Below are 14903 nucleotides of genomic sequence, written 5' to 3'. Positions count from 1 at the left end.
TTCTCTCCCTTTCTCTCCCTTTCTCTCCCTTTCTCTCCCTTTCTCTCCCTCACTTAACCTACATACTTTCCTCCCCACAGGTCATACCATTTTTCCTCTGGGTTAAAGCCGGGTCTTTTCTTGCTTGCTGGAGGGATTTCAGAGGGAAATGTTACCTGAAATATGGGATAGTTTCCCACTTATCAAAGCTGGTCATTTCTGGGATGTCAGTTTCTAGTTACTAAAGGTTACTGAAAGACGTACAGCTAAGTGAAATAGTTCTGCTATCAAAGGTGTTCCAGTTCCACCTGATGTCTAGGGAAGATGTAGATGAACATAGTTTGACAACAACAGAATGTTGAGTTTAGAGAGGAAGTAAAGAGAACAGGGTTGTTTGGCTTGTTGGGTTAGTTTACATAATTTGTCAAGAGAGATGGAATAGCATAACATTTTTCCATACTGTGTGTTGCTGCATGCTGTTAAGTTTTTTCTAAAGTCGTAACATTATTATTATATGTTCAAGTCTGTTGCAACTGCCTTGTAAGGGATCAAGAAATTCTACAATGATGGATTTTTTTAAAATGTGGTAATATCACAAATTCCTTTTTTAAGTTTTTACTTAAATAGCAGCTATGTCTACTCCTTCTCTCTGCATATTTCATTTTATTTCACTGCTAGATGGTAAAAGGAACAATATTTCCAAGTGTAGTAACCAAAATCTATTTCTTCTCTCTAGCGTAAAGGAGGAGGTGTTTTGGAGAAATTATTTCTACAGGGTGTCCTTAATTAAACAGTCTGCACAACTCACTGCACTTGCAGCTCAACAGCAAGCAGTAGGAAAAGAAGAGAGCAAAGGCAGAGAAGAGGATAGTGAACTGAAAGGTACTGGAAACATTTGTTTTAGCAAGCTCATTAACTTACTGTCATGCATGCTCACTGAATACATCAGATGCCATCAAATTTTTATCCTGGATTTCCTATTAAATCAGGGCTTCCCTCACCATACTTGGTGTGTTTGTGTAGCATGGGGAAGAAGAGGCTCCTAGTGCTTTCAAGCTGTTTTCCAGCTTCAGCTAACTGTCCGAGGAATGGAATTCTCAAGAGGAGAAACGCTGTACTTGGCTTATAACAGCTCATGACCACTAGTGGTCTCAGGTGTGCTTTTTTTGGCTTGATTCACTTGGTGAGACAACTAGCCAACCCAGCCAGCTGGCATATAGTTTGCTCTTGGCTTTTGCTTATCCCTCAGACCAAACAAATTAGCGAGCGATACAGAGGTAGAATTTTGGTGGTGATGGAGGCAGAGACGTGCAGGGTGTGGAAAGGCCCACAATGTATTACAGAAATGGGAAAAAATGGGGACCAGGAGGTTACCTGGGATTCAGTCTTGAGATGAAAAAGCCACTTCAACATAGATGTCTTTAGTTACATTGCTCATTTTATACTGATGATTCTTACTGACCCTCTTATGAACCATTGTGCCTCTTTATCTGCATGCAAACAAGTTCTGCGAGCAGGAATATAAGCAGCTTAAAGAGTAGAAAGCAGTTAGTGGCAAAGATGCAAAAGATACCCAGTAGTTCATTAAATCTTAGCTTAAGTTAAGGTGGGCTCACCACCTCTGGTAAGACACTTGAAGATTCTTGGCAGGCTGGGCAGAAATTGGGCAGGAGAAAGCTTTTGCTGCACCCTGGAACAGATTCTCATATCCCCAATATCAATAAATTGTTGTCATCCATGAAGTCCATTAATACTCATGTCCTGTCACGTGGACATGGTGGCCTGACAACCAGCTGATCACTGCCAAGTTGACTTCTTTTTCACCCCTTTCAAATACAATAGCTTTCTTAGTATTTTTCCTCTTGAGTCCTTGCACTGCCAATGGTCCCATCTTTCTACTGTTACCTCAGTTTCTAATGTCTCCTTCCTTATTTTTTTATAGGCTTTCTCACGGGTCTTTTGCACAGCTTACTGATTTTCTGCATTGTTTGAGCTAAGATTAGTCAGCTGGGCCTTGGCTCCTTGGACACTGGCAGCTGCACCTTGGGATGAAGGGGAGGTTACAAATGAAATTTCAGAGCTGGTCTTGTATATTGCATGGAAGATACCTTTTTGAAAAGGACTGTAGTAGCTTCCTCAAGCTTTTGTGTGTGTGTGCACCTTTGTTGTCAGTTTTTCTCATTCTGTTTCTCGTAGGTTCTGTTTGGAGTGTGCCTGTGTCAGCCTAGGCAAGGTCCCCATCTAGAGTGAAAAAAGTAGTTTTCTCTGAGTTAATATCCAAGAGCACTGAGAAGACAGGCTATTCCAGCATCTACTGCAAACCAAGAGGCACCAATTCCCACTTCTTTTATTCAGGACAGTGATCTGCTGTCCAAAACTATGGGTGTTTTAATTGAAGTGTCTCAACTCTACAGGAGAGATGGCATCTGACCCTGTTGAACAACAAAAAATGTAATGTTCGAGTCATCCAAACCCTTAGAAATTGCCAGTCAAAGTGCAAGTTGCTGGATTCTAGTAGAATTTCCATTGTGACTGAACCAAAACATCTTCAGTTTAAAAAAAACCCAAGCTACTGTCTTTTGGCCTGTTGTGGCTCTCATATAGTTTAGACCACCATACAGTGAAGGACATGCAAATAGATTTACTGTCATAATGACTCTATGTTCTGTAATGGAAAAGATAACATATACTAGGCTGCAGTAAATACATGTTTTGCTTCATTCAGAAATTGCATAGATTTGGGAAGCTCTGAATCATCCATGTTATTTTTGGCTTAAGTAACCTTTTTGAAGGTTGGATTCCCTAATCAGAGGCTAAAACTGGAAGTAATTGCCTGTTGGTAATTCTTCATAATGTTCAGTGTTTCTTCTTAAAGCTGACTGTCTATAAAATAGAATTGTTAGCCTTCCATTCTTATGTCTCTCTGTCTCCTCCTTGGCTGCTCTTTTCAGAAGGTTAAATTGGCATGGTTGATGTGAAAGGAAAAAAGAAGATACAAATGGAAGATGTTCCACATTCTAGTGTAAGAGAGAGGATGGGACAAAGCAGTGGGCATTGAGTAGATGAGCTGTAAAAGCAGTGATAGCTACCAATTAGGAAATTATTTTAATTAAAACTGATCTTAATTTTAAAAAGTAAACATAAAGAAATTCCCTGTTCTGAAATTGCTGAGTTAGCAGGAGGAGTCCACCTGGGCACACGGCAGGAAGCAGAGCTGCGAGCTCAGAGCTGCTTTGCATATTTAAACAAGCAGAACTGCTAAGCAAGCAGCCCATTGCTACCATAACTTGCCCTGGGTGTTAATTGTTCTTGCAGCCGCCTGGCTCTGTTTTGTAACTCTACCCTGATAGTTGCACAAGGAAGAAAGTTGGGATGTTCCTTTACCTGCCAGGAAGATGATGTATCCTTGCTTGTAAACAGTCATTGTCTTCTAGCACCATGCTACTAAATACAGAATGCACAGCAAATTTTCTTGGGAAATTTGAACCGGATCCTATGGTTTATGTTTTTCAATGACTTCCTTTGCCATGTCAGTAGTAGTAGTACCCAGCCAGGGGAGTTTGGGAACTTCTGTGGTAGACATTAACTGAATTTCATGACCAAGTCTACTTATTTGTAACTTGAAAGATCTTGTGGCATGTGGTGCCATCTGTAAGTGTTTTATAGAAGACATTCAGATTCCCAACTGCTCCTATCTGCATGATTTTTTGGATCCTTTTGAATGTCAGAGGTGTTCCTGTCTCTTAACTTTGGAGTCATATTGAGGAAATGGTTTGCTAAATTTGCCTTAATTAAGAATAGTAAAATGCTTCTCTTCCATTTTGTTGTTTGAAATGCTTCACCTATGGTTGAATTCAGCCTTTAACCACCAGGATTCCTCAAATCTTAAAATGGAATATTTCCCTGTATATTTAATAGACATACAGATTAAATGATATTTTTACATATTTAAATGTAATCTACCTTTTTTTCTCTCCCCCTTGATAGAAACAGTACGACCGAAAACACCACCTGTTACAATAAAGCCTCAAATAAAATCTCAAGAGGTAAAAATGCTGGTATATTTTATCTGGTATTTAATATGTGAAGCTGTTCCTTAGTAGGTAATTATGCATTCATTTGAGTAAGTTTTGCTGTGAAACCATAATAATATAGTATCTGACAGTCCTAACCTGCTGCTCTTTTGCTGTGATGATAATTTTTAGCGTATAATCTTGAAACTGATTTTCATTAGAAGAAACAGTAATTTATCTGAAGAATGCTTTCATTAGTATCTTGCACATTATAATGAGATATGTTTTTCCTCCCAAGAGTGACATTTCCAAAATGTTTGGAGTAGAAGGTTAGCATTGTATTTAGACATGAGGAGTATCTACATAAAAATGTACTTATGTGCCATGTTCTGTCCAACTCTTCAGCAGTGGTCAGGCTGGAGTATAGGAAATCTAAATGATGCATTGCAATAGCAACATTGTTTTATTGCACTTTTACTTGATACTGCAGAAACCTGTACCATAGGCATGTAATGACCCTTGTTCATTTCTGGATTGTAAAATCAGTGCCAGAAAACACTCTTGGCAGAAGCAGAGCTGTGCATTCACTTGCCAATAATATGCAGGGGAATAAATTAAGCTACAAAGATTTCAAAGAACAGTCCTCTCTTAATCTTATTCCTGTCTAGAAAACTGTTACTTAATTGTGGTCAAATTTTTAGTGTTAATCTTAGGTCCTGTTGTAAACTACTTATGAGTTTATTATTGTTTCTGAAGATTACAAAAACAGAATTAAAGGTGTTAAGTGAACACAAAAAGGCAGCCTAGGATGTAAAGCAGATCATTTTCAGTACAACTATCTAACGTTTTTGTCTGTACAAAAATACTCTTAAAGCAAAGTATCCCATAAAGAAAAATAGTTGTCAGAAAAACACATTTGTTTTGGTTTTTGCTGACTCTATTTAAAAGCAGTCACATGAGTGGAAATATGTGTTGGTGACATTTCTTACCCTGTCTGGATAAGTTTATACTAAACTGTCTTGCTGCAGGATGAGGAAGAGATTTCCACAAGTCCAGGAGTATCAGAATTTGTGAGTGATGCTTTTGATGCCTGTAATCTGAATCAGGAAGACCTAAGAAAAGAAATGGAACAACTAGTGCTAGACAAAAAGAAAGAAGAGACTTCAGTAGTAGAAGGTAAAACTATTATTACCTCTGTGTCTTAAGTAGAGCAATTCTAGGAAAGGCTGATTTAAAAAAAAAAAAAAAAAGTTGTAATTCAATTTAGAGAAGTAGATTTGTGACAGTTTTTTCGAAGTGTATGAAATGAGAATTTAGCAAATTTTTCGAAGTGTATACAGTGAGAGATTGCAGAAATTAATTATAATTTTCACCACAATCAAACCACATCTTACACAGAATGTTAGCTATGAGGGGTTTAAATCCAAAGCACCTAAAAATTTTAGGTCGCTCTTCCATGAAAGTGAGTATGGGGCATTTTTTCCTGTGTATCTCCTCCTTTCCCTGCCTTCTCTTTCATTGGTTCTTATGTGTACAGTTTTTTGTTTCCTTTAAATTGACATCCTTGTAGGTACAGTACAGTATTTGGAAGTCAGGCTCTGTTTTCTTCTTGTGGCACCAGCTAAAAAGGCAGTATTTGCACCAGACTATGAACTTGCAGAGGCCTCTGCTCTAAAAGGTTGAGAGGCATTTGGAACACTTAAAATTTAACAAATAGTTCCGAGAATGATGAGAAGAAATTAGGTGGAGCTTATACTTAAAATAATTCAGAAGAACTAATATTAGTGTAAAGAGCATAAAAAACAGTCTGTGATGATCGAACTCTGACCATACACAATTAACAATTTGCTATGAAGACACTTGTATATGTAGATGTTTATGAGGTAATTCACCACAATTTTCAGAATTCATCTTACAGTGTGCTTTGGATGCTTTTGTTTTCTGAATTTTTTTTTTCCGATACATAGCCAAGATTGAGGAATTGTTATGAGTAAAATCAGATTCTTGCATCTATTTCTTTGATGAAAGTGTTTCAGTAAGTCACTAATGTGTTATTTGTTCAGAGAAATCTCAGCTGGCTTTACTGACTTGGACTATGGAATTGCGTACCTTTGTATCTAGGCTGAAGTACTAACCAACATCAAACACCCATCTCCTCCCCCACACTCTTGCCTATGATAGGTAGAGCTAATTAAAACAGAGATTAATAACACTGTAATGCCTTCTGACTCATTTTTTGCCCTGAAGTATGAAATATGATTACCTTTAACCCTGATTAAATGAGCTTGCCTAGCTACAAATGCCAGTGAGGAGAATACCTGCTTCTTTGTTTTAAATTAGGCACAGCATTTGATCTTATTTTTTTTTTCATAGCAGTATATAAACACATTTATGAACTTCATATTTTATGGAGATTTAAAAGTGCAAACTTGATTCAGTTGATAGCAGACTGAAAGACTGTAGGAAATGATGTTGCAAAGGGATGCTTATAACAGCTATGTATTTGCTTTTTAGATCTTTATTATAGTAGGCACATAGGAATATAGACTTATATATTACTTAATTCCTACTTGTGATCAATAAGAAGGTGAAATTTCTGATCTTGAAGTTTCTTTAGTTTTTAAGGAGAATTGCCAATAAAGTTTAGGAAATACAAGAGAGGTGCACTGCAAATTCATCTGCTTTTATAACAATAAGCAACATTAAATTCTTACACTTTATTTATCTCTTGTAGAAGAAACTGCTGATTGGGAAAAGGAATTACAACAAGAGCTTCAAGAGTATGAGGTGGTGACAGAATCGGAAAAGCGTGATGAAAACTGGGATAAAGAAATAGAAGAAATGCTGCAAGAAGAAAATTAAGCATTTTCACAAACTTACTATAACCCAAAGCTTTTTCTGAAGACTGACATGGATTTCTGCTTTCATATTTTGCTTACAGAAATATCTTCAAAAGACATAAAAGAATCTAAAATCATTATAATTCCATATGGGAATACAACTAGTATTTCTGTTCTTTATATGAGCAGTTTCTGAACTTCTATATTCTTCAAAAGAAAAAAAGAGGAGGCAGACACTGCAAGTTATATGCCATAATTAAAAGTGATAACATTAATACATGAAGCAACAGTTCATGTTTTTAGGTGGTCAAGAAGCTCTTCAAAGAGATTTCTAAATATAAGAATCAAATTTTTTTTGTCTACAGCCTTCTGTTTAGGATGTAAAAATGGGTGTTGTAAGTAACTTAGTCCTTGAAAACAATTCTCTCTTGACATTTGCACTCTGATCCCTGTATAATCTGTAAATGTGTACTATTTTTGAGGTACTTGTAGCTGGTAGCTTTCATGTGTATTTAACTTCCTTAATGTATGTAGCCAATCAATTTGTAGAAAACCCTATTGAATAACTTACAATGATTTGTTAAAAAATACTAATGCAGACTCCAAAAGAAGCTGATTATTTTTCAGTCAGGTGGCAAACATTTAAGCATTTAAATAAGGATAGAATTATTAACTGCTTGAATTAAATTTGTTTTTGTTAAATCATCATATTAAGATACTGCCTTTCCCCACAGAGAGAAATAGTTTAATGCATTCTCTCTGCAGAAGGCTGTTATGTTTCCATTTAATTTTGCTGTCTGAGCTGAGAGCAAATTAAATGTTCCTCTTTAAGTGCTGAAACATTTATGTAAAACTTGCTGGTTTGGACACCTTTATTAAATACTGTAGATATGTATAAAACTGTCTCTTTTATTTGGAAGGAGGGCAGAGTGAGAGGCAAGCATACTTCAGACTTACACAGATTTCAAAAATATACATTGTCACAGTGCTTAAGACGTGGAATTTAAATTAAAAAATGGGGGGTTTTCTCTAAAAGATTTTTGAATCTTCGTAGGCATCTAGATGTTTCCTGTAGTTTTACCATTAAGTCAGTATCCTCATATATATAAATGAAAATTTGATGTTCTGTTTGTCATCTATTTCATAAACTTCTGTGACAAAACATTCATGAAATTCCAAATACAAAGGAAAATGGGTAAAATTAAGTAGGTTGGAGCCATTAAGCACAATTGAATTATAGGCATGTTACATACAGTAAGCTCTGTCTTAATGACATAATTCTGCAGAAAACTTTTGTAAAGAGACTGAAAAAGATTATAGCTGTAATTACTCAGTCAATATTCATCCCGTGGGAATTGAAAAGAGCTAAGTAGTTTTAACTGCTGTTACCGCAAGAAAGGTCTATTTAAAATTGTCTCCATTAGCAACTTGGACAGAAAGCTCTCCTGTATTTCTCAGTATACAAAAGGAATTGTTTTAAACCTGCGTATATTTGGCTTCTCAAATTAGTTCATTGCCACGTACTTTCTCAACTACAAACCGTTTTATGCAGAATTTGTATTTTTATAGTGTTTTTCACTTAGTAAACAGATGTGAGATACGTCAAAAGATAAGGTAAATAAGAGGTACTTAAGAGGCTTTTTATATCTAGGATTAATTAAAGACCACAAAAGTTAAATCTGTTACGCTCATAAAAATGAGACTATTCACAGCTTAATGGTTACTCTTGACAAATTCAACTGCTTATAGATTTAAACTGGAGATATTAGGATCTGTGTACTGTACAGTTTGACACAACACCTTCTAAAAAGATGGGCAGTTCTATTCTGAGAGTGGCAAGCCTTCCCTGGATGACTAAGAGTTCAAAATCTCCAAATGGCAATCTTCAGAATGCCCTCTTTCTTAAAAATAAGCCTGATCATTCCTAGTGTTTTCAGATGTATTATTACCTTATTTGCATGGGGTTTGTACATGAAGCCTCATGTTTGTTTTCATGTAAGCATAACCTGTATAGTGGTTTCATCTCTCATGAAAATGGTTCCTACATATAAAACCTTTGTTTTCTTAGTTCCATGAAAAGCATGTCTATGAAAAAAATAAACCAACCTGCTATTTGAATTTACATTTAAACAGGCAATAATGTAGCAAGGCTGAATCTGACTAGAATTCTGATATTTAAATTCTCTTATCAAATATCATATTAATATTTTCCAATATGCATATCTGGTTTTAACCTGTAAAACTGAACTAAGTTTTGTGTAATTCTGCAGTTTTCAGGCCTGCCCTATGCTTTTCATATAGACAGGTGCTACAAGTGCCTAGCAGTTCTTATTCTACATGGAAAGACGGAAAGTGTCTGCATTCCACTTGTCACATGAGATGAACACAGGTAGACTTCTTCACGTTCTTTGTGAATATTGTATGCCTCTGTAGCCCAAATGTGTCATAATAGTATATATACATGTATATATATAAGCAAGTGTGCTGGTGTTTTCCTAATAGCATCACTGGGATGGTGCAGATGCTAAAATCCAGCAACACAACAGTATGAAATCAATGACAAAATGAAAAGAAACCAAGAATAAATGTAAATCACACCATCCTGTGGATACAATGTGACAGAAAGTGCAGTTGTTTAAAACATTGAGGAGAAGCAAACAAACAATCAAAAAGATTGTTAACAAGTTTTCTTAGAAGCTGAACTTGCAAATTTTGGAATTAATCTTTTAGAAACAGGGAAAAGATTACCCAGAAATCATGTAGGTTAGGTTAGAATGGTGATACAGCTTTCTCCTGAGATGCCAACATCTCCAGATCTTCTGTGCACTGAAGAATCCTCTTCAGCTATTAAATTACTAGTCCAGTTGGTTTAAGTTAATACCTATATGGAATTTTTTTGGAGGATGAGGAAGAGGAAAGATTGTAAAATCCTGGAATAAGAAAAGTGTAGCGAAAAGTTCCCTTACATTTTTATTCAATCACTTACAGCTGTTCTCTTCACAGTTAACCTGCATTGTTTTAGTAAACTTTGGATTTTTTTAGTTTGTTTCTTCAGTATTTTTTTTCCTCCTTGCTGTTTGGTGATCTTGGTGTTTGCTTGGTGGGGTGGTGTACAGTACTGTAGCGCAGGACGCTACAGTATTTTAACCTCATGCATTTAAAGAATAACCGCATGTGCAGGAGCCTGTCACCAGACTGTGAGATGCACCCTTGAACTGTCAGCCCCTCACACATTATTGACTTTTACTTTGCAATAGCTGTTTCATAGAAAGGAACAAAGTGTGTCTGCTTACTCCTCAGAGCACTGCCAAGCAGTAGCAGCCACACTGGGCCCACAGTCCATGGGCTGTGTCTGGAGTGTTGTTGTACTGTTCCAGTGTGAAGAACCACCTTGACAATGGTCTGGGTTTCAATACAGCAGGAGTTTAGAAGATTAACTGTCTGGCCTGATACTCTGTCTCAGTATGTGCTGACTGATATATCTGTAACAACAGTGCAGTAGCCTAGCCCTAAATACTGTTACCCATTAGTAGATTTTTCTTCCAAATACTCATTTTTGATGCTATTTTTCCTTTGTTTGAAACATTTGGGGTCTCTCGGGGGGTGGGGTGGGGCGGTTGTTAGATCATCATTCCAGTTTTTTTAAACAAAATGGCAAGTAACAGTCAATTAATGTCTTGCTATATTTTCTTTGTATATATTAAAGTTAACTATTGGAGAAAACAACAATTTCTGCAAAAACATCAGAAGACACTCATGGCTTCATTTTATTCTCAGTATAGCCCAGTATTTTATATATATACATATATATATATATATAAAGAGGATGTATATATATGCAAACCCACATTTATTAATGTGTCTAAATATATTTAAAAATATTAATGATAATGTACTTTTCCTGTTCAGCTGTTACTTTTAACTAGATACCATTGTGACACAAGGAGCAACCAAAATAATTAGCATTAGTTTGTCACACTATCATTTTTAATGAGACAGCACTTTGTAGAAATTATCTGTAAAAATGGAATCACTTGCTTTGTTTCCTAAAAGCCTGGTTTTCATTATGGCACAGGTTAGGGACGTTTGTTTTCCTTTGCTAGTTCAGGAATTCATGAATCTATGACAAACCTCTGCAGATAAACTTGGAAGGTATACTTAATTCAAAACTACATGGGCAGATAGGTTATTTGGCAAATTAGGGAAAGACAGAAGAAAAATGCATTTAGTTCAGGGTAATATATAAAATTAGAAGAATAAAGACTGATGCATGCTTTGATACATGATGCTCTAAAGAAAACCATGCTTAGTGTGGAGTTTTTTTATTTGTATGCACGCACAAAACTTTAATTATGCGGTTGCTTTTATTTATTTGTTCTCCTGGCTATGGTTTCCATACAGCAGAAGTGTGAAGGTTTCAGAGCCAGATAAAACCACTGCTTTTCTGCATTTCCTCTCCTTCCCAAGGAGAAATGAGCCCCATTTACCTCACAATCAAATAATGGCCAGAGAATGAATTGATTATACCCAGCTTCTTGTCCCACTTACTTCAGAAATGTTTTAATGATGGCCTTATGCCCATTCATGACTTTGATGCCTGCAATTTAAACATCAAACAGTTTTGGATGAGCTGTATCATCACTGCCTTTCATCCTGTATCATGTGTAACAAGACTTTCAGGACCATCTTGTGTTGGGTGGATGAAAGGTGCTGCTGTAAGAGTGATACTAGGAGAAAAGGATAGGATAGGATATTTTAATATCATATTTTAAGGGGGGCATTCTTCCATATACCACACAAAATTTGTGGCAACTTTCCTTAGAGCTCATTCACGTTTGGAGTTTGTTTTCTGGGAGGGATGTGTGACATGCATGATGCATGTAAGAGAAAGCACCACCCAGCTGACACATCTTGGTTTCATTTTCTGTATTACTCCTCATCCCATTCTACACGTACCCTGGCATCTTGTTTGGTTTTATTTATAGCTACATGGTATGTTCAGCCAAGCACATGTTTCCAGTATTGTCCACATTGGGCTCCAGGCAATTTCCCTAGTAGCCATCACTGAATTTTAGAATCCTGTGAAGTAGAAGAGTGGTGATTTGAGTTGGATCTTTGGTTTGTTTGCTTTTTCTCTTCCTGCCTTCATTTTAATTTTTGATTAGTCATTCTGTGAGAAGTTCCATTGGAAGAATTACTGTTCCTACTCAGTGTCATGGTTTCACCAGGAGGGAAGTGTTCCAAGAACAATTCTAGTAGTCCAGAGCTTCTTCAAACTTTCAGTAAAAGCAATTATCACAATAATCATGGGAAAAGGACAATTTGTTACTGCATTTTAGTAGTTCCCTGACTGCATGGCATGTAAGAAAAGAAATAGTATATTTATTTCACAGTTGCTCAATTGTCATTGTTTAGAGGTTTGAGCATCTAGTTCTAGTTTTCACCTTACTAATCTGATTAAAACATAATGAAGGAACTCATTTTTCACCCAGTTGCCTGGGAGTTGTCATCCACCCCCCCCCCCCCCCCCCCAGTGAGGGTGGTGAAGTATCCAAGAGAGGTGTCAGACTGGCTGACACATGTACAGCACTCATGAAGTCAGACTGCTCTTGAGTATGGTGATAAAGATGTAACATGGATGTAGTTCATAAAAATAGACTACCCAAAAGAACTGTAAAAAGTTGATGACTAAAGATTTTTACTAAGGGATACTTAGCTCTATCTTAAATAATAATTAAAAAGAGCTTATTTTCCTAAAATTTCAGCTTCTTGCCTGTGAAAACATGAGACCACTCCGCCTTCTTGGCAATGGCCAGTTGGGTGGAACACCTACTTGGCAGCTCCTAGTGTGTAGGATTGCACAAGCAATCTCCAGCAAGGTCATTAACAGGGCACAACTGAAAATATGTTCTCAACCTCCTCTCAGTACATGTACTTACTTGCAGGAGTGGAATACAGATTTCCAGTACTGTTGACATGCACTTCGTTGGTAAGTGCATTTTTGAGGGAAAGCAGTTCACAGAAACACAAAAAGAGACATAGGGATAGCACCATAAATGTAATTGAAAACACTAAAAGTAATTTCTTTTCATTCAATTTCACATGTGTGTTCTTGAGAAGACACGAGCACAGCAGGCAACCAGTGCACCAGAGGTCTGTGTCTGAGTTGTGAAGCTGATGGTACCTCTCTCACTGTACCTTCATCAGCTATCCTCAAAAAAACCTGAACCTTCTAGAAAACTGACTTACCAGGAAGAGTCTCTTTCTTCACAAAACAATTATAATTGATCTGTGTCCCTGTATCAGAACCCAGACAGTTCATGTGTGAAAAGAATTACTGCTGGAAATAGATTCTCTCACATCTGATAGTTTTTGAAGAAAACTCCCCCTTGACAGAATGGTCTGGTGTTTGCTTCTGCTGCATAATTTATGCTAACCTCCCTGGCACTCAGACTCACCAAAATAGGCCTCACAATGAATTTTATTACAGTAAAGGCTTCCAGCCAGCAACAGCTCTTTGTGTCTTTATTCCATTCTCTCTCAAAGTAGCTCAGATTTTTAATTAATCTTTCTTCTATGCCAAAAAGTGCCTGAAAGGGGGAGAGTACAGAAGTAATTTATATTTTGCTACATATATATACTTTCAAGTAATGCTTGGGGGAAATTAAATAATGTTAAAGCCCTATTTAAGGATTGTATGAGCCAACCTGGGATCAAGCACACCATATTTCAATGGATCTCTTGCTACTCTCTAATGGAAGGGATGGATGTGGAAAATCCCAAAACATCAAAATTCTGCTAGGGAAGAGGAGGGATCCTTCTTTCTTTTTCCAAGAATCATACCAGTATTATGCATGTTTGTAAAAGAGCAAGTGTTATTTTGTGGAACAAAATCCCCATCTAAAGATCAGAGTGATACCCAAAAATGTAAAATTATTTTTCATCTTGAAATTAACAGTTGAATTGTTCTGGTAAGTATAGATTTAGGATGTAAGGACAAAATCGTTTAAGCAGGTACTGCCTCACCGAAGTTACTTTATTCAACACTGACACTTGACCTATTTTCCAAAGTAACAAGTGCTTAGGGAGGTTTAGTGTGATATTTTTTTTCAGCAACTCTAAAGTTCCCGCCATATACGACATGGGAAGTGGGATTATTTCCCTGAAAGGCAGGAACATATGTATTTCTAGGATGCTTGCTTGCACCAGTTTTAAGTTACTCCAGAGAGGTCCCCGACAACCGAGGCCCACGTGAGCACATGGCACGGCCGGTGTTTCGCAGGAGTGCAGGTGACCCTTGGCAGCTCCATCCTCCCCTCCCTGTGTTGAGTCCTTGCTTCCACAGGCGCGATCCTTAAGCCTGGAGAGGAGCCCCGTGCTGGGGCGGGCTCCGGGAGCGATGGGCCACACCCACGGGCATCTCCAGGAGATACGCTCCGTGCAGCTTTGGCCTCGGCTACCCCTGCAGAGCGATTCCTGGCAGAACTTCCTTGCGCACCTCGCTCCCCCCGCACACACGCCCTGCTTCTCCTGCAGGAGCAGCAACTCTGCTGAGTATCACTGAGGATCTCCAGGAGCCTCATTGGAGATACCCAAGGACTGTCTGGTCGCGATCCCGTGCCATGTGCTCTGGGATGACCCTGCCCGAGCAGGTTGGACCAGAGGACCCGCTGCGGCGCCTTCCAACCTGCGCCACTGCGTGACTCTGCTGACCCCGCCGCCACCCCAGGCCATCCCGCGGGCACCGCCCCGCGCCCTGCCCCGTCACGGCCACGCCGCTGGGCTGGCCCCAACTTCAAAGCCGTGCCCAAGGCAGGAATAGCGACAGCGGAGGCGGGACACAGGGCGGGGACCAGCCCCCACTGACGCCGCTCCCCTGCGGCCATGCCGCGCCCCCGGCCCTCCGCAGCGGAACTACAGCTCCCGGCACTCCCCGCGGCGGGGTGGGGCACGGACCCCCACGTGGTGCGCAGAGCTGCGCGGCGATTGGCCGGAACTGGGAAAGGGGCGGTTCCGCGGGGAGCAGTTCCGGTGCCCCGCGCTCGGCACTTGTTTGGATGCTGCCGTCACA

At 38.5% G+C, this 14903-nt stretch overlaps 1 protein-coding gene across 1 annotated transcript in view; it reads left to right on the top strand.

Annotated features, from left to right (window-relative positions):
• The window catches only part of SYAP1 (synapse associated protein 1), a 17528-nt gene extending 8224 nt beyond the window's left edge, over positions 1-9304 (top strand). Inside the window, exons 6-9 of the mRNA XM_027638263.1 lie at positions 716-861; positions 3967-4025; positions 5021-5168; positions 6727-9304. Of these exons, the coding sequence (XP_027494064.1) occupies positions 716-861; positions 3967-4025; positions 5021-5168; positions 6727-6854 (481 nt within the window). The 3' untranslated portion in view covers positions 6855-9304. The remainder of the gene's footprint in view (positions 1-715; positions 862-3966; positions 4026-5020; positions 5169-6726) is intronic.
• The last annotated feature ends 5599 nt before the right edge of the window (positions 9305-14903 follow it).

This window comes from Corapipo altera, unplaced genomic scaffold (assembly GCF_003945725.1).
Source record: "Corapipo altera isolate COAL_440 unplaced genomic scaffold, ASM394572v1 0, whole genome shotgun sequence".
Taxonomy (NCBI): domain Eukaryota; kingdom Metazoa; phylum Chordata; class Aves; order Passeriformes; family Pipridae; genus Corapipo; species Corapipo altera.
The sequence above is the reverse complement of the archived record's forward strand: the minus strand, read 5'-3'. Positions and strand labels throughout refer to the sequence as shown.